Genomic DNA, 20,695 nt, shown 5'->3' on the forward strand with positions numbered 1-20,695 from the left:
CACCTAGAATTTAGTTTTTATTCAATCATCATAATGTTCATTAAATCAGTCAATCATCAACCATTCATTATGTATCTAGTATTCACAAAAGCATACAGTTTCTTGCCTTTAAATTTTTTATAAACATTTCAGGTGGCTTCCTAATTTACTGTGTTAGCTTAATTGACCATGATCTAATTCTAGATGTAGGTCTCAGAATCTAAAATGTTGCAAAGGCTCACTTTATGTAAGTTAGTAAATGAAAATATATGAGTTGAAATTGCAAGCCTTTTTCATCTTTTTCATACTTCCAATTAAAGAATTCTAGACCCCTATATGTGATTACTTAAAGTACCTTTCTGTGATGTATTTTAAAAGACCAAGAAATGAGACCACAGAAAATGGGCATTTTTACGTATGAAGTATTCTAATAGCTTCTTATGATGGAGGTCCATCTAAAGACATTTTCTTATCAAACACACACACACACACACACACACACACACAAAACACACATAAACACACACCTTTTAGCAGATGCCTGTGGTGCACATATAGCATCCCCTTAACTCAACTCTGATTTTACCCAGACCTAAGTAAACTATTTTGAGGGCACTCATGCCCACCAAAGTCAATTCTCGCCTCAAACTGCGTCTACTTGTTTTTCGCATTCTGCCGTAAGGCTTTCCCTAAGGCCAGTGCTTGCCCAGCTGGCACCTCACCATCTACTGGTGTCCAGGGGACTGACTATGTGCCTGTAACCATTGTCCTTAACCACTGGAAGGTCCAGTACTCCAGCATCATGTTTCTCAGAGATCTGTACCGAATTTGGTCCTCGGGGCCAACAACAACCACTTCAATAACACGCATAATGGTTCTTCTTCCTTTTCTGTATCTCTCTCCCCATTCCTTCACACTGTCTCCTGGAATCACCTCCCAAAGAAACCACCCACATCAAAATCCTTGTCTTAGCTTCTATTTTCCAGGTATCCCCAGTTAGGGCACTATACCCATTTGGGACATTTGGATTATGTTTGAGTAACTGAAAATATTTGTAGACATCATCAATCAATGATTATTTACTACTGTTATTTAATTATTTGCTATTATTATGAACATATTAAATAGACTTTTATAAATCTGGTTTGATAAAATGGTAATCATCTTATCACCTCTTTTAACATTTAACATATGATCTGTCTTCTTGGAGAGCAGCTGTAATCTTGTGGTGAAGTAAGATTTACATGTTTGAAACAGTTGGCCAATATTATAGAAAATCTGCTGCTTTCTGGCGTTGGACTGATGACTGACTTTCTTGTTAACATACTAACTCGAGTGATGTCTTACTTCAGATCTCCCAAGGCAATCTCCCAATTGCAGCAAAACTTTCTTCCTAAGGCAGGTTTCCCAGAAAGCTGTAGGTTACTTAGGAAGTTGTTGAAACCTCATAGAAAAGTGAGATTTCACTCAATCTTAGGTAAATATGTTAGAGATTATGAAAGTCAGTATTAAATAAGTGGCATGTGCAAAGGCACAGATATAGGAGAATAATTGTTTCATTTAAAAAAAATGCATAGGCAGGATCATGTATATATATATATATATATATATATATATAAATATAAATATATATAACATACATACACACATATATATGTATATACATATATACATTTATGTGTGTACATATATATATTACTACTGCATGCAATATCACTGGAACAACTTTTGTGTGTGTGTGAAAAGGAAATTTGATGTAAGAAAATAGTATGTAAAAATGAAAGCAAAGCATTCATTCATACACAGCTTTTCAAAAGTAAAATTAAATGTGTCAAAATTTTGTCATATATCTACTGAAAGATATTTTGTACTCATGGTAGGTACATAAAAGATATAGTATAGCTATTTTACAGCTGTCGGCATGATATGGTTTAATGAACATCAACATTTTTCTTCCATTGTATTGTCATGACGCAGGATAACATGCCTGTCACATACATAGACCTGGGAGAGAACAGATTGTATTCACTGTGAGCATCCATTCTAAATGTTACATGCTTGACCAATTGGTCAGAATGGCTATAGGGGATTGATTACATAAGCCATATCCACGACCATTTTCTGTGGGACGTAAGGGACTGGAAAAAGGAAGAATCTGTCTGTTTTCAGAGTAAAAAGTCATTTTCTTTCTCAGTACTATCGAGAAATACTATTACCAAACATTTTATTTCTCAAGTTATCAGTTTAAGAATAATGTATAGGTCTAAATTTGCTTTTATTTTATATTTGTCCAATTGGAAATAACTCAGTTTGTTAATGACCTATTTTTTTCTAGTTGTAAATTTAAGGCATAAACCAATATGATAAAATCCAACCAATTAACTTAAGCTATCTTTCTATGATGAAGGAGTTGTATGGCTCAAGAAACAATAGATAGAATTTTTTTAATTCTTAATATACCCCTCACTGACTTTTTTCCTAAATATTTCCAAGTATTTATCAGAAATATAGATCGAATCCTATTAAACTGCCGTTTATTAGGGTTAACAAAGTAGCATTACTACAATGAAAAATAACCTCTCTCTCTGTGCTTTCTTGAAGTTTGTAAGGTAAACATGTACCGATTTTAAATGAAAGAGAACATCAGTAAAGGAGACAGATTTATTGAGTTAGCTTGTAGCAAAATGAACTTGTTCCATTTTCACATACTTTTTCTGGTAGTAAATGTTTTAATCTATTGACGCCATGGAGAAATGCTACATTAGCTATAAAACAGAAAGAGGTCACTGTTCAGTGACAGGACTGGTAATATGTAGAGTGCAGTAAACACTCCTCAAGAATTTAATGGCCTTGAATTCAAGTAGACAGTGTATAGTTTACTAAGCTGAAGAGGTGTAAAAGACTGTTGATTCCTGAAATACTTCCACTTCACTTAGACATGATATTAAGACATCAGCTTTATAGTGGTAGAAGAAACTATGTGTAATCGCAAAAAGAAGAAAACTCATTGTATCCCTGCACAACCAGAATGTTATACTCTGTTCTTTCTTTCACAGTATAAGCATTTGATTTTGATTTTTGTTGCTAAGGGATGATAATTTGCCATCACAAATCTCTCCTCTTTTCAAAAATGTGTAGACACGGTAGAATATAAAAACTCATCATGGTCTGACGTATCCATGCTACACACGTCACAAGAGAACTCATGTTAAGAGAAGACCAATGAGTTAAGATGCCATTGTTTGTGGTTAGAAAATAGCATCCTGAGAAATCTAAGAAATCTAAAACTTACCCCTATACTCTACAGCCGAAATTCACAACTTGAGATTTCATTCAAAGCATCATACATTTTGATCTACTTTTCAAATTTATTGACATTTGAAGTAGGGCACCGAAATGTTGTGTTATTTCATTTTTCTGGGTGAGAAAAATTAGTCAGTATAAACTGATCAGTAATCTTGGGAGACTATGCTGACCATCCAGTGAATATAAACCTTGGAGCAAGATTGTCTTTTTCAAATCCTCGTTCTGTTTCTTTTTAGATTTATGACTTTCAGTAAGTAACTTGATTTCTCTGCCCCACACTTTCTTCATTTGTAAGAGGGTGGTAATATAGTTACCTTAAAGAGTTTTTTTGATAATTATATGAGTTATTAGTAAGGGTTTATATATAGAAACATTTAATAACTGTTGGCTATTATTGCTATACATACTATTTATTTCATAATTATATATTTAATCAATCATGTTTGAAAATGCCCCATAATGCAAGCTATTTTGTTTTCAGTGTTTATTATTTTAAAATGTAGCATGATGGAACAGAATGTTATCATTTAGTAATTAGATATTAACCTAAATATCAAATGGATTAATTAAAAATATTTAATATTCAGATAATATTTACTTCAGCACAGCAGTTATTCAATTAATGTACACATTTTATTTTTATATTTTTCCTTTTATTTTGTCTTTGGTAATATGAGTAAAGTTATACTAGTTAGTTAAGAGCATCAAAGATAGAGACCCCTTGAATTTATTTAACAAATTTGAAATATTTATTGAATAGCTTCTATATTCCAGGCACTATTCTAGGTGCTAGCCCACATCAATGAATGAAATGGAGAGTATCTTTAAACACATATGACGAACGTCCTAGTAGATTAACAGAGTTTGTCATAATTTGGGGGTTCTAAGGAAATATAGTTTCTGTTGGAAATTAATTTTGTCATTAATGTTGTATTTTAAAACTAACCACTTAATATGATAGATGTAATTTTAACATTTATGTAGTACTTAATGTTATACCTATAAGTAAGAAATTATTAATTTAATAAATACTAACTACAGTCTGTTTATTAACTATCAACTGCATAATTTTGTCTACAAAGAATTTTATTTCATGAAAAAGTGAAAAAATACACGTAATGTTATATTCTTCATAGTTCTTTCCTCAGTGCCCTAACCTGCAAATTCATTTTTATGACCCTTCTACAGATAGCTTTTAAGGAAAAACAAATATTTGGAGGTTGGTTACTTTAAATGGACTACAAAGTATGTGGCCAGTGGTTCAGTGGAGCAAAAGTAATGTGGTCATTTATTTCATTCTCTAAAAGTTACTTTTCCTCAAATGTGACAGATTTTGCTAAAACAAACACAAAGTTCATTTAGTGAATTATTTAGTAGATGTTGGCTCAGTATTATAAAGAATGGGAGGGAAAGCATACTTTATGTTGTTTATTTTAATTTAATTTTAAATTTAACATCTCAGCTTTGGATATTGTACAATATTATAAATATTTGAAAGGCTGTCTGCTTATTATTTTCTTTCTCAACTTTGACCTAGATTATTTACAACCACCTTTTAAGGGATATTTATTCCTTCTGTCACTCTCTCTCAGAGGAAGGACATAAATTCATTAAAAAATAATAATAAGAAGAAAGGATATCCTCCCCTTCTTAGGAGCATGTAATTATTGTGTCAAATATTATAATATTGAAGAACTAAACTTCATTATAAATACTTTAAACTATGAGTAGGAAATAAGTAGAAACTAATATAATTAACTATATTTAACTAGGTTAATGGAATCTTAATACAATATTGTCACACACACTGTGATGAACACTGGAGAATTAAAGAAGAAATACTGGACTACCATGAGAAAGTAGCTACTTCTAGATTTTACTCTAAGATGCATAATTGACATAATGTGTTTTTCCTTTAAACAAGTTAAGGGCTTGGGTTAGTCGTGTTATGTGTGCATCCTTCTATGCCTACATTTCTTTCACTTCTATCAGACATTATTGATTTACATCAAATGCTGGCTCCTTGCTTTACAGGTGACCAACATGTGCCTCGTGAGTCTGGAATGTGACACTGCCCTAAAAAGTGTCCAAATGGAGACCGTTGCCTGAAAAGAGATCCTAAATAGATGGCTCTAAGAAGAGATTTTTTAGCAAAAATCAGTACAATATTTTTTTTTTCAAAATAGGCTATTGCTATTAACTTTAAAAAGTTTTTGTTTGTTGAATTCACAATCAGATATTTGCATTGAAAGCAGATCATCAAATCATTTTCTACACCTGATAAATTTAACTTAGTGGATACAGCAGTGCTGGCATTTAGAAAGTAGTAGGGAAAGCTGAGAACTACTTCTTCCCTCAATCATTGAGATTCTTCAGTAAAAGTGGCTTGTACTTGAAAGATAGTGGTTCTGCACTTGGGTTCTGGTGTCAAAGGCCTGACTTTGGGTCTACCATTTACTATTTATTTAACTTATCAGTATCATAAGTATCATTTATTTAACTTATCAGTATCATTCCCTTATTTATAATACTGAAATAATAAACTATCTACCTTATAGTGGTAATGTTAAATGTAAAATACATATACATTATTTATAATTTACACCATCTAATACATAGTAAGCACTCAGTTAATACTACTTATACTCATTATTTTCATCATCATTACCTTCCTGTTTGCTAGAGAGCACAGCATAGAAGTTAAAAGTAGGCACAGAATTTCTAGTACAAGATCTACAGATTGCTAGTTTTATAATCTCTGTACTCAGTCTCCTCTGTACAATGACAATAATCTCAACAGCGTTCCTGTGAGGATTGAATAAAATGATATAAAGTATTTAGCAGATGGACTGATGTAGTAGAAATCTTAAATACATGGGACCAAAAATAACTTCTGCTTCTATAACATTAAGGAGAAATCCCATAGAGATTGCAAAATCTTTGTTAGCCATGAATCAGAATATTTTGCAGCATACAGTTATACAGAGAGTGAGAGATATAATGGACTCCATAGAGAAATAAGTTGTATCTCAGGAGGATTTTATGTGCCTCCTTACCAGAAGTAAAAGCCATACTTTTAACACCTATAAGATTTGTCCCCTTCCTTATTCACATCTGTGGGGATAGAGCCAGGAGTGCAGTTTCCAGGCTCTTGGACTCACGTGGAAAGGTGCTGGCTCAGGTAGTAAATGGCCATCAACTGTGATTGAATGGTCATCAGCTGTGGCTAGTTGGCCATCAGCTGTAACCAGTGAGCCATTGGCCACTGATATAACTGCTGTGGCTACGCTAGCAGCAAATGGGGGCTAGCAAGAAGATGGTGGCTGAGCTAGCAAGAGCGGATTGCAGAGAGGCATATGCTGGCAGCGAGACTATAGTGGTACGACTCCCCTATCTATGGCTCTGTGGGTGTTCCTTTTTGGCCTCACCATGTCCTGTGTTCTTATATGGGGAGCATGTCATGCAGGGTGTCAGGCGGGATCTCTAGTCCTGCTCCCCACATAAGAATGCAGGATATGGTGAGGCCAAAAAGGAACACCCACAGAGCCATAGATAGGGGAGTCATACAACTATAGTCTCACTGGTGGCTGGGTTGGAGACACAGGAAGCAGGATCCACACGATCTGTAACCTGCCTGTCCACTACTCTGCAATCCACAACCCGCACTCCACCGTGCTAACTGCGATCCACGCTTGCCATCTCAACCACCATCTTCTTGCTAGCCCCCATTTTTTTTGCTAGCTTAGCCACAGCAGTTATATTAGTGGCCAATGGCTCACTGGTTACAATTGACGGCCAACTAGCCACAGCTGATGGCCATCCAATCACAGTTCATGGATATTTACTACTTGAGCCAGCACCTTTCCACGTGAGGCCGAGAACCCGGAAACTGCTCTCCTGGCTCTGTCACCACAGAACAGGACCAGAGACCCCGCCTGACACCCGGCATAACAACATCATTGAGCAAAACCGTACTAAGTTCATTGGGAGCCATTTGCTTGTCAGTGCCAACGTTTATTGGCCAGCTGTTATAGCAAGTCATTGAGATAGAACCTAATGATGTTTGGGTGAGTAATACAGGGTTCTCTTCCTTCAGGAACCTCCAAGTCCTTCCAGAAAAAGGATAGACAGAAGGTAGAAATACCAAGTGCCAAGAGAATAGCAAATGATACAGTGTGAGTGTGATGAACTAGATTGATATTGGCAAACTATGGCCATGGGATAAACAGCGTCTGGTTTGATTTTGTACCGGCCCATGAGCTGAGAATGTCTTTTACATTTTGTAAGAGTTGTAAAACCTAACAAACAACAACAAAACTGCAACTGTGCAAATCAGCCTGTATGTGGTAGTATTCATGAAAGAATAATTTGGAACCTAAAGATAGAGTTTGGCTTAACTTGAGAATAAGACATCATGAGCTATTCCAAATAGGGGCAACTGAGTGAGCAAAAGTTGAGAAATAAATGTAGATGTGTACTATATGCAGTAAAAATATGGTTAGCATATAGGATTAGTAAGATGAAAATATTATAAGAATCATATTTTTGAAAAATCATAGTAATGAATCTAATGGCCTGGAATTTATTCAGATGGATTTGTATGAGCATATCAATTTGATCAAACACCAAAAAACCTAATGAGTAAAGATCTTAAATCTACTTTTCAAGAGATTCAGTTGTATACTGTCCACTAATGAATTCTGAAATTAATTTTGTTTTTGTGTACAGTTGTACAAATCATATTTGTTATTATTAATCATATTATTATGAAATACAAGATATTTTCTGTTATTTGGCTAGAGTGAATCTAGTTTTTCTTATTTATGAAATATCACCTGGGACTAAATGGCATCTAAAATATATTTCAGCACCTAACCCCTAGGAATATTAATTATAATGTATTTACTAAATATCTGGGGTTATATCTATGTTCTTCTTGAATATCTAATTTGCTGCATATCAAGAGCTGGATTCATAGAACCTAGTAGGAGGAAAATCATTTGTATTGCTCAGGAACAAACGGATGACATTAACCACAAGAAGCCTGATTTTAGTCACACTGCTTTGTGTTTTTAACTTCAGCTCCTCTTAACAGTCCTCCCTCTCTGCCATTCACTTCTACTCTTGTCTGTTTTTAATCTCTTTACACAGGTTCCTTTGAAAGCATTTAAACTAGTTTATCATTGGTACAATAAGTATACTGAAAATCTCCAATCATTGGACTGCAAGCTAGCTTCCCTAAAGCAGAAACCAGTTCCTCCTCTGTAACATATTTGTAGTAATACCACTAACTCCACAGAGTTTCTTGAGGATTAAATGAAATGGTCTATAGGAGGACTAGTCACATAATACATGTTCAGTAACTATTAGGTGTTATGATCATTATTGACTCTGTATTCACAGCTCTCAGGGCCTTGCACATAACAAACATTCAGCAGATCTAATTCACAAATATACATACCATATTTTGCTGGGTATAATACACTCCTGTGTATAATGTGCATCCCCGTTTTCGGCCCAAATTTTCAGGGGGAAAAAAATCTTTCATTCTAATTTTTTAATTCAAATTTTTATTTGTTTACATTTAGGTACTTGTTTTTTCTATCATAAAGGAATTTTCTCATTTAATTTTTTTTTTTTTACATTTTATAGTACAAGAAATGTTATGTAACAAATAATTATAAAACATGAGAACAGATACAAGGTGCAAGAAATTTTATGTACTGGTTACAAATTTACAATGTTTATGCATCATCGAAGGCCAAGAACTCTTCGTCATGGGTCGTTGAAAGTTGGGCATAAGTTCAGCAAAGCCGATTATCATATTCCAGGGTATTATTTTGCATACAGATATTGTTATTGATTTCTAGAGTTACACTTTTAACTCATAAACATAAATTAATTAAAAACTTTTATATAGATACAGAATTAGTATTACCCATGTATAATATGCATCCTTATTTTTTTCTCACAAATTTGAACAAAAATAGTGTGCCTTATACATGGAAAAATACTGTAGATAGTCTTACCAACTCTGAGGGGACTCTGCCTTTGTTTTTTCTTTAGCAACTCTAAATGTCATGTGGTTGTTACATAGTGGTGACAAATCATTATAACAAGGGTACATCCTTAATGAACAAAACATAATATTGACTTTAAGTCTTACCAATAACTCTAGAAGTTGTTGCTAATAGATTCTCAAAAGTATCAACTAATAGAACCATTTTTTTAAAGGCTAAATTAACATTTAAGTATTGGAAAGTTTTAATATAAAATAAAAGGCAATCTCAGGTTCTACATCATCTGTAGATATAATAATTTAAGTGTTTAAGTTAGAATGTGGCTAGTAAAAGCATTTTATGAATTATTGGCATTTTCAATCTACACACTCCAGGATTAGATTCATTAGGAGGTGTTAATTTTGGAAACACATTATATAAAGCCATTGTTATACAAGGTGCTTGAGTGGCACTTTTATTCACTGATGCATGGGTATTATTTGAAAAACAATTAGAAGCTGAGCTGCAGTGATTACCCTGGTCTTTCATTAAATAAAAGATTAGCACTTTATTTACTGAAAGAGACAGATGTCTGTCAGAGTTGATGTGCAATATGCCAAAAAATTTAGTGAACTTCACAGATATTTTTATTTCTATTTACTGAAGTGCTTCTGGATTTTCTTGGTGTATGTGAAATGGAATAAGAGATAATGTTCTGTTTCAGAATAATAAGAATTAATAGGACATGTACTCAGCATAAGTTTGTTTCTGCTGATAAGAAATGTCCTGTTTCCTTGGCCAAGAAATGAGTAATCCATTTTTTTGTTTCTATTATCTTTTCTGGAGAAATGCATTGCATCACTAGTAATCAGGGTTGATAGCACTGAAAAATATGACATCCAGTACCTTTCTTTGAAAATACCATAGTACAATTCATCAGTGCATGGAAACATAAGAAACATTAATTGAGCTCTTTCTATTAGCTGGGCACTGGAGATACAATATGAATAAGATCAAAACATGGGTTTGAATTCCAACTCTACCACTTCTTGACCAAAGAGCCATGCATCTTTGTACCTGTTACCTTATTTAAAAAGTTGAGATAATGAGACTATCTGCCTCATAAGTTTCCTGTCTCATATTTAAATTTGTATTATATGCAAAATTTTAGTGCAGTATATGCCACATGGTACACGCTTAATGAATGTTCTTGCAACAGACACAGTGCCTGCTCTCAGAGAGAGTCCGGTTAAAGTTATATCCTCTTAATGCACTCCTAGGTGGATCTGGGTGACAAAAAGGAAATGAAGAACAAGAATGCAACAAATCAACTGTCTTTCATTGAGTTTATGTGTCTCAAGAACCATTGTATATTAGCCAAATGACAGGACTCTGCCACCTACCAGTGTTGATCTTGGTCAAATCCATTAACCTTCTGGTTGACTCATCATTGATATAGAAACAATAAACATCATATCACAGTGTTGACTGAAGTATTAAAGTGGTGATCCCTGTGAAAACTTTTCTTTTGTTTTTAATTTTAAAGTGCTATATGAGTATAAAGTATTATTGTGGACTTTTGGTTATCCACTTATAGATGACTTTGTGGATGATGCGCCAGCAAATTTTCACCCAAGACTGATTTTTTTTTCTTTATTTACCTATTTTGCCTTTCTGCCATTTCCCTAACTACCCCTCTAGCCTGAGATAAGGGTACCCAAATGTATTTAATAGCCTAAGCCAATGTAACTAAGAAAATAATTGTGTTTAAAATATTACTCTATTTCAGTGAAAAAATATTTGTTTATAAATGATTTGATATCTCATAGCCATCTTATGTTCTCCATAAGTGGCTTTCTCATTTACGTGTATACATTACAGAAATACAGAGGCATCATTGGATTATAACACTACTCATTTGGAACATTAAATTGCAGATAGAAAATGTGAAGTATGACTTACAATTTAAAAGAAAAGAAAATTTAAGCTACATTAGAATTAGATACAATTTCATAGTTCTTACTTATGGCACTAACAATTTTTGGCATACAATTTTATTTCTCTGTAATTTGCAATGCAATTTGAAAAAGCTTGGCAATGCATGCATATGCTCTCTCATCCATACCTTTTCTAATTAAATAATGCAATTTGAAAGTATTACATACGGTACAGATATGGATAGAACTAATAACATTTTATTTTCTAAACAATAACATGACTATATATTATATCTATTTTATGAACTGTTGAGTAATGAAGGGAAATTGTACTAGTCTTTTTTTTCTTGTTTCTTCCTTTTATACAGAATAAAATTACCCTTAGTTTGAATTTGTCATTTACTCTAACCACAGGATATAGCTTATGATGTTAAGTTTGACAAAGGACAACAATGAAATCACTTTAAGAAAATTTATAAATATATTTGCAGAGGCTGAATGGACAATAAAAATAGCTTGAGGATGAAAAGTGATGAGAGAAAAGCAGAGAACCTAGTTCTAAAGAGGTTTGAAAATGAATAATGACAACTCTAATGTCAGAACTCAGGATATTGGACCAGACTGAAAGACAGGAGGTCCTAAAGAATGCCTAGCACTGTTGTCACTGTACAATTCATTTATTTATAATCTTTTTACAGAGAGGAGAGGAGTATTTTCAGCCTGTATATTTAGATCATTATAGCCTGTTTTATAGCAAGAAATTTTTATTGCCAAAATAACCCTTGAGACCATTCATACATTTTTTCTTCTTTTTCTTTTTTTTTGCTCCAGTTTTACATTTCATGAGTTACAGATACAAATTGCTCATACATTTTACTTTCCTCCCCATCCATTGAAATATTTAAGGACATTATGCAGATAACATAAAATTATCATGCATTGCACATATGATTCTATATAGTAAATCCAGATTCTATTTCACCACTTCTTTTCTTGATATTTGTATGCTTTAAATATCAAGAAGCAGAAATAATCACCTTTATTTGGGTTATATATTAATTCAGTAGCTTTTTACTGGTATTATGTGCCAGGCACTGGGAGGTTGTGAAGGATACAGTGGTAAGCATGTTTCTTGTACCCATGCAATTTGTTTCAGGTAAGGGAAGCTTCTAGAATCCGAATTAGATGATAGACAATGACTGGATATTCCTAAATGTTACCAAGCTTTTCAATGACAAATTGTTTGCCTTGCCCGGTTTTGTTATGGGAATATGATTTGTGTTTGGTAATTTCAACTTAAATTATGGGATTGTTTTACTTCCTTTTGAAAATAGCAAATAATGATAAATGAGCTACAACCAATCATGACATAGGCAAGACCATAATAATTTTCTCCAGAGTAGAACTGCCTAATAAATCTTAATTTTGAGTAACCAGCAAGTAACAAAGGCAAGCGTGCTACAGCTTATGCCAATATCTCTGAAATTAGACCACAACCAGAGAATTAAAAGCAAAAATTTACCTAATGACAATTGAGAAAATAGTGGTGAAAGTTCTTTGGGGAAAAAAAAAAAGTCCATTAAAGTATAAGACAGTATTTACAGAATATAATACCTTATCGATATATTTTATCGCGTATCTCATCTTCCTCATTAAGTATTTGTTGAGGAGAGAAACACCAGTCATCAAGAAGTTAGAATATTTGCCCTTAAGTATAAGATTGCCTAAGAGTTTTATGTGAAATAAGACTGAAGTTGTGTGAGTATACATTTTATGTTTTAGAATACAAATATATCCACTTATAATTCTCAAAAGGATATAGGTATATTTAGAACTGTTTCAAGGAATTAAGTTCTAGAAATTCCTTTGTAGACTAGTCTTTGAAAAATGTCAGCTTTAGTATGATTTCTCACTCCCAACCTCTACCTTTATTTTAATGGGCCTAGACTCCAAACTTTTGAGACTACTGATTAAATAATTCTTTAAGGTGCTTGGTTATGCTTTTAGTTGTCAGTCTGAGCTCAGGTTTGTTCGTGTTCTAGTTATAGCATGAAGTGTATCTCTAAGTATAGCTTTAAACTGACCTATAATGAGGCATATAGTCCAGAGAACACTGCAGTTAGTAAAGATTAATTGAGGATGATGATAAATTATAACAGTGTAATAGTTTTTAAGAATCCTAGAAATACTGATGCAAATAAGAGTTGTAAATTAGTGAATAAAGAATCTGAAAAAGATAATCCTATTTGTAACTTCATAAGCATAATTTTTGATATATAGAAATTTTGTCTTCTAGCACATATCCTGTTGAGGTTTCAAAAAGTCAGTTAAGAGAAATGAGTGTGATTTTGATACTAATTGAAGACACGAGCTTAGGTCGAAGCACAAAAGTCTCTCAAATATAATTACCCTGAACAATATTTTTCTGTTGTTTTGAAACTTCTCTTTTGTTTTAAATTTATTTATTACGCCTAATATTTCAGTTCATCCATTCCACTGAAATTATCTTGCCTTTATCACTTGCAATCTGTGATTTTTAAGTTTGTGTTAAGAACCCATTCTTTCCCAACTTCCGCCCCAACCTTTTCTGTTAATCCTTTTTTGTCTTATTGTGATGTAGACAAATTGTTTCTGATGAGGCAAATATTTATAGAATAAAGATTCTACTTGATGAGTTTCATGAATATGTTAGTTTCCCAGAATTTTCCCTGACTTGTATTGATCAGTACCTTAAAAATAATAATGGAATCTGAGAGATATGGAACCATAATGTGTTTTAGGATCTCAATGTATTCTTACAAGAGCATGTTGAAAGACTCAGTTAAGAATTTCAAAAAAGGCCAGAGCAGGTGGCTCATTATTTATATCAACCTTCTGACACAGATTTTTCTGAAAGACATTAGTTTTCCACAATAATTTAAAGTATTGACGAGTGGGAGGAAGAAAGTTTCTTCAATAAGCATTCTAAATCCATTTATCAGGGTGAGGGCATTCTCCGTTAATGTGTAGCCTCATGATGTGCATTTCTCATAAGACTGACAAGCTATGAAAAATCTTAGGCCTTAGGAAATGAGTCACAGAGTCCTTTCTTCTGAAGAGATTGATTCTTGAGATGGGTAAAAAGCAAGACTATTACGTTAAATAGTTGTATAAACTTGAGTATTTCCTAAATGAGACAAGCCAAACTATTTGAAAGCTTTTGTGTATATTTCCTACCTCCCTATCCAATAGAAGTGTTGGCCTTCTTATTATAAATGTTGTATTTCCTATGGCTATAGTTGGGAGTGGTACGCTTACTCAATCTTAGCTTGATTAACCTTTGCCTTATTTTTCCAAATGTGTACTGTATTTTTAAGCTTATAATATGATTGCTTTAAAAAAAATAATTTTGCTAGAGGAATGGGTTTGTAAAAAAAAAAAGCATAATGTTCAATAAAGCAAGTATGAGTGAAATAAATTATTAACTTTCAGTTTGGAAGAGGTGAATAAAAAGTGCTTGGCCAATACCAAACCATTAATCTGTTCTCTTTTCTCCTTTCTCTCTTTACTTCTCTCTCTCCAATAGAAGTGGAACAAAAAGGTAATTAAATACCTTTCATAAATTATATACTATATAGGCTAAGTTACTTAACAGTTTAACATATACTTAAAATAATTTTGTTATTAATTCGTATCTATTTTATGGAAATTTATTTACTACTTCTGCTGCTCAGCTTCACTGTAATCTGTTACACTGACCAATGCTGGTTTGATTATTTTATCTGAAAAGAGTTTAATAGTGTAAAATTTTCAACCGTGTATTTTCTTCCTCTTTATTTTTAAGTAGGTGGTGATGGATAGTGATTGCTTTAGATTTGTTTTGATTTCTATACTAGATAATTTTCCATAGCTCTGGTGTGCTTTCCCCTGTTTATTTAAATTTTTAATTATTAGGGGAAAGAGGAGACGGTTTTCTTGAAATGCCATGAAATAAATTACAGTTGTAATCAAGAGCTGATTATTAACTAACATACAGTCTACATACAATTTTGATAACAATGCCTACCCATCCTTTATAATTATAGCCATCATATTAGAATGCTGAGAAATGTTTGTAATCATCGATTTTATTATTGAGTGTAAATTGATGATGGCCCTCTATCCTTGCTATGGAAGATTTTGATAGTCAACTTCTCCTCCCTTTTGGGCACTTACTTTCTCCAAAAGCAAAACATTGGGCACTTTAATAATGTACTTTCATTTTTAATTAACCTCCAAATCCTGCTGAGTTTCATCATAGACTGTTTCCACTGGATTTTGGCTTATCATTTCTGTTAAAGAGCTAATCACTAATATCAAGAAAATGATAATTTTTCATTAATCATTAAAATTTGGGTAAACATCCAAATTCTTTGTGATTTTCTAATTTCTCCACCCAAAACACTTGTAATCATTTCAAATGTAACAATGGACTGCATGATTATGTTTCAGTGTGTTTGCTTTGCAAAAATATTAGAGCAGTGTTTCCCATAGCAGGTTCACCAAAACGCAATACTGTAAAGAAGCTCTGTAGAAAGAGTCCCGTGATTCAGTTAGTTGGCAAAATTTGCTCACCCTCCCCACTTCTGTTTGGAGAGTCACTAATTCCAATACCTAAGCTATTGGAATCTCTGCCACAATTCTATTTAACAAGATACATGTTTCTATGTGGCTAAGGATCCATTTTTTTTTTTCTTTCTGTGTAACATCTAGCTATACCACTTGAAACACGAGCCTCAAGGACCACCTTTGGGAAACATTGCTTTATAGCCCCTTCATTACAGATGACAGCCAAGCTTTCTTACCACCACTGATCCAATGTGCTACTACTGCATCATACTAAAAATAAGTGAATCCAATAATTCTTGGCATTTTCAGCCTGAAGTATGAGCAGCAAAATACTATATAAGTAATCTTGTTTTTTTTAATGCTCTTCTCATGTAACAGTAAAAGGTACATGTTTTAAGTTCCAATACTACTATATTTAACAGGACATTTTTAACTGATTAAAATCTAGATCTTGGGTTCTTCTCTGTAACCTTTCACCTTTTCCTCTTTCCTTATTCCTTCTTTCTTTTTCTTCCTTTCACCTTTTCCTTCCAGTATTCATCCATCACTCATTTTTAATTGTGTGATTTGCATGCTCTGTGTGTGCTATAGCAGTTTTAAGAGCTTTTTTGCTAGAAGATTCAGTGGCCTGTATTACAGGATTTTTCTTTTCCTTTATTATTATATTTTAATTACTATTGGATTTCCATGTATTACCTAATTATAAGTATTGAACAGCTAATATCATTGGAGTGAAAATAATATTTTTTTTTTGAAATTTCCAAATAAGATACATTAAAAACATCATGTATAAACATTTATATTTGTTATGTCTATGGAATACAAGACATACAAGACATTTGTATAGGTATATCCAAAAATATTGTAATACGTTCACGAAGGTAAAAACCAAAGGAAAGTACAGCTACTCATAAAGAGGCAAAATTTATTCAGCAAATGAAATCAAAATGATTTTAAACAAAAGTCAAAATTAATGCGTATGACTGCTTTGTGTTCTCAGAAGAATGCAGCAAAATCATTAAGTGGGGATGGCTATCTCTTGTAAAAGTTGCATTCCATTTGGTGAAAAGTAAAACTGCATGTCAAATTATTTAAATTAATATAGTTATTTTTTTTTAATTATTTCCCTTCCAACAGTTTTTCTTTGTCCTGGACTACTAAAAGGAGTATACCAGAGTGAACATTTGTTTGAGTCCGACCACCAGTCAGGGGCATGGTGCAAAGACCCTCTGCAGGCTTCTGACAAGATTTATTATATGCCTTGGACCCCCTACAGAACTGATACCCTGACCGAGTACTCATCCAAGGATGACTTCATTGCTGGAAGGCCAACTACAACCTACAAACTCCCTCACAGGGTGGATGGCACCGGATTTGTAGTGTATGATGGAGCTTTGTTCTTTAACAAAGAGCGTACCAGGAACATAGTAAAGTTTGATTTGCGGACTAGGATAAAGAGTGGAGAGGCCATCATAGCCAATGCCAATTACCATGATACCTCCCCTTACCGATGGGGAGGCAAATCTGACATAGACCTGGCAGTGGATGAGAATGGGCTATGGGTCATCTATGCGACAGAACAAAACAATGGTAAAATCGTCATTAGCCAATTGAACCCTTACACCCTGCGGATTGAAGGGACGTGGGATACTGCCTATGATAAAAGGTCAGCTTCCAACGCATTTATGATTTGTGGGATTCTCTATGTGGTCAAATCTGTATATGAGGATGATGACAACGAGGCCACAGGGAATAAGATTGACTACATTTACAACACCGACCAAAATAAGGATAGTTTGGTGGATGTACCCTTTCCTAACTCATACCAGTACATAGCAGCTGTGGATTACAACCCCAGGGACAACCTTCTTTATGTGTGGAATAACTATCATGTCGTGAAATATTCTTTGGACTTTGGGCCTCTGGATAGTAGATCAGGTAAGTTTGCCTTTTTTATGTTTCTTGAGGGGGAGAAATACTTATAGTTTGTTCTCAATAACTGTATTGTACACTTTGATAAGGCTTCCTTAGTGGTCTTCCTTCTAGCCTGGGTACCTGAAAATGGTTCATTGTCTTTCCATATAAAAAAAAAAAAGAATGTTGCTGTTAATCACGTTCAGCTGTAAAAAATGGAAGTATATAAGAACCTGACTTTCTTCACTGTACAGCTAGTCTCCAATCTCCGGCCCTTCTTTGAAGGGCATTTTCATCATCATCTGGTTAATTCTTTGTGTAGTGAAGTACGCAAAATCTTTGCTAAAAAAGAATGCCATTCCACCTAGTTAATTGCCCTCAAAAGTGTTTGCCACTTAGAAAACATCAGAGGGTTGGCTTGTAGTAACATTTCGGAGTCCTACACCAATATGTTCATCTCGAAGAGAGCATCATATGTGATCACTTCTATTGGGAATATTGTCAGTTTGAGTGCACATATGTCTGAGTGTGACTGATTGATATATACAGAAAATATTCATAACTGATTAATACAGAAACAATAGATCTCAATTTTGTAAGGAAAAAAAGCGTACAACACAGCTTTGAATAAACTTATGATAATCTTTAATTACCATTCTTTAGAGAGTCTTTTTCATCTCTAGGACATACTGTTTCCTTTCCATGTTCTTCAAAGCCAGTCATATTTTTTCTTTTAATGTTTGCTTATACAACAGAGCAGAACTATCTCAGTGTAGAAGCTAAATTATTTTAAACTAGCAATCATACTATTCTTCATGATAACGTATAATAGAAAATTAAGATACAAATGTCTGAATTTTGATAGTAATATGGCAATTCAAAGTTAAATTTTTTCTTTCTTTTGGTGCTTATGTGTTAAAGGTTCTTATTTTCTGTATTGCTTTTATCATGATTTTACTAGCAAGACATTCTGCTTCCTATCTTAGTTCATTTTGTACGTATCTTCTATACAACTACATTTAAAGTTCCATATAGCCAATAACGTTGCTTTACTCATCCTTTTATTATATTTTTCTTTGACCACTATTTCTACTTTCTCAGATACTAGTGTAATAATAAAGACTCAATAACTATTGAATGAATGAATGAATGTGAATGATTTCCATTTCTTAGTGTGACAGAATGCCAAATTAGGTGGCATTTTCTCTAGTCCCCGAGAGGCTTCAGTCAGAATGACAGCAATTCTTTCCATGTCCAGCAATACTGATATTATGTTGCATTTCGTTTTGTGGAAGGAGAAGCATAAATATGCAACAGCAGCAAAAGCACGTTCTCCTTAGTAAGTCCTCAAATAAATCTCCTAGACCAAGTTCAGTGTCTGACTCACCTCTGTGCAGGTTAAGTTTTCTCAATCCAGTGTACCCTTCAGTTGAAAACCTAAGCCAGATTCAATGATCTGTAGTATGTGGGAAGGCAGTTCTTTCAGAGCTATGATAGTCTTACCCACAATTTATATTTCGACAGTGAAAATTCTGTTGATGAGTGGTTCTTAACCTTTTTTGACTTTTAATTGGAACAGGAAATAATTTCTACTTGCCTCCAAATAAATAATAAATAACTCATTGTCTTTTGAGGGGCTTAGTTAAATCAGTGACTAAGGGGCAGGAACATATTTCAAATTTGATTTATTGGAAAGATCATTCATTATATTTATTTAAAACAATAGGTTAAAATTAATTAGCATTCCGGTTTTTATTTGATAGACTGAAGCAACTCTTAGTTTTTATAAATTATCCTAAAAGAGTACTTAGAAACTTACCAAAAAATATTTTTAACATGCATTAATAAAGTTATATGTGTGTTTCCATATATGTGATATATCATTGTACTTGTGAACATAAGGAAAATTACACCACTCATTTAATTTGGTTTGTTTGTTTATATATGGAAGTTAAAATATGAACCATCTTGCCCACATGTAACCAGTGGTTACATTTATTAAAAGGATGTTATTAAAGTGGCAAACATTGAGAAATGCTAAAGTTCAGCTTTTGATAAAGTTCAGCTAACTTGAGCCAGGAGATTCAGTTTTTACTCTTTTTAAACAACAATGAAGACCTTCTCTGTTTTTACAAAGCATGAATTTTCACCTTTATTAAATTTGTAAATACAATTGTAGGGAAAAGTGTCATTTTCATGCATGAATACTCAAATTAAAAAGTTAATATTATACTTTGGTGTGAACTTATGGCAGTTTAGAGGTGGAAAGAATAAGTGTGGGAAGTAAATTTTATGCATGATATGTGTGGATATGAGAATTTTAATTAACAATAATAGAGGCTGTTCATCTTATTTCGCACAAACAGTTTCAGCTGTGTGTTTGTCTTTAGTAAATTGCATTGACATTTTTCAAAGAAATTGCCTTTAGTTAATTCTTATTATAGATCTCCTTATGTGTCTATGTATGGAAACCAACTTACTAAAAATATGTTAGGGTCAAAAAGACTAATTCTAAGTCTGTAGATCTAACGTGCATTTGCTTCTTCCATCTATTGGAAGTAGGCTAGGTATTTTTGCTCTGATTTTAACTGAGTTCTAATCAATGAAAATTCACATTATTGAAGTTTTTCGTAAAGGGGTATCTGTTTTATTTCTGCAGAATATAACTATTCTGTCCATGAAAAGATCTGGGTGTTGGAAGTTAAGAAGCACATATGCTTGTCTTGTGTATATAAAAACTCTCTGGTGAAGCGTACACAGAGGTGGCATACTGCTTCTGAACATGAGCTTGGAAGTCTGAAGGACTTGGGTTTGAGTTCTGCCTCTAGTGCTTGATTGTGGACACATGGCTCAGCCTCTTGGTCTTCATTTCCTCAACTATGAAATGGAAAAAATAAATAAATAAAATAACACCCCACTCAGAAGATTATTGTTAAATTTTAATGAGATGACACATGTGATAGGCACAACCAA

The 20,695-nt window shown here is 33.4% G+C and overlaps 1 protein-coding gene across 14 annotated transcripts in view; it reads left to right on the forward strand.

Moving 5' to 3' along the window:
* Positions 1-20,695, forward strand: part of ADGRL3 (adhesion G protein-coupled receptor L3) — a 747,432-nt gene that overhangs the window by 449,029 nt on the left and 277,708 nt on the right. For 13 of the 14 annotated variants that reach the window (XM_033106169.1, XM_033106171.1, XM_033106175.1 and 10 more), the window contains 2 exons: positions 14,787-14,801; positions 16,946-17,746. In XM_033106169.1, the coding sequence (XP_032962060.1) occupies positions 14,787-14,801; positions 16,946-17,746 (816 nt within the window). The remainder of the gene's footprint in view (positions 1-14,786; positions 14,802-16,945; positions 17,747-20,695) is intronic. The other variant, XM_033106179.1, reaches the window with a different exon arrangement.

The sequence above is a fragment of the Rhinolophus ferrumequinum genome, chromosome 5 (genome assembly GCF_004115265.2).
Source record: "Rhinolophus ferrumequinum isolate MPI-CBG mRhiFer1 chromosome 5, mRhiFer1_v1.p, whole genome shotgun sequence".
NCBI classification, from domain to species: Eukaryota; Metazoa; Chordata; class Mammalia; order Chiroptera; family Rhinolophidae; genus Rhinolophus; species Rhinolophus ferrumequinum.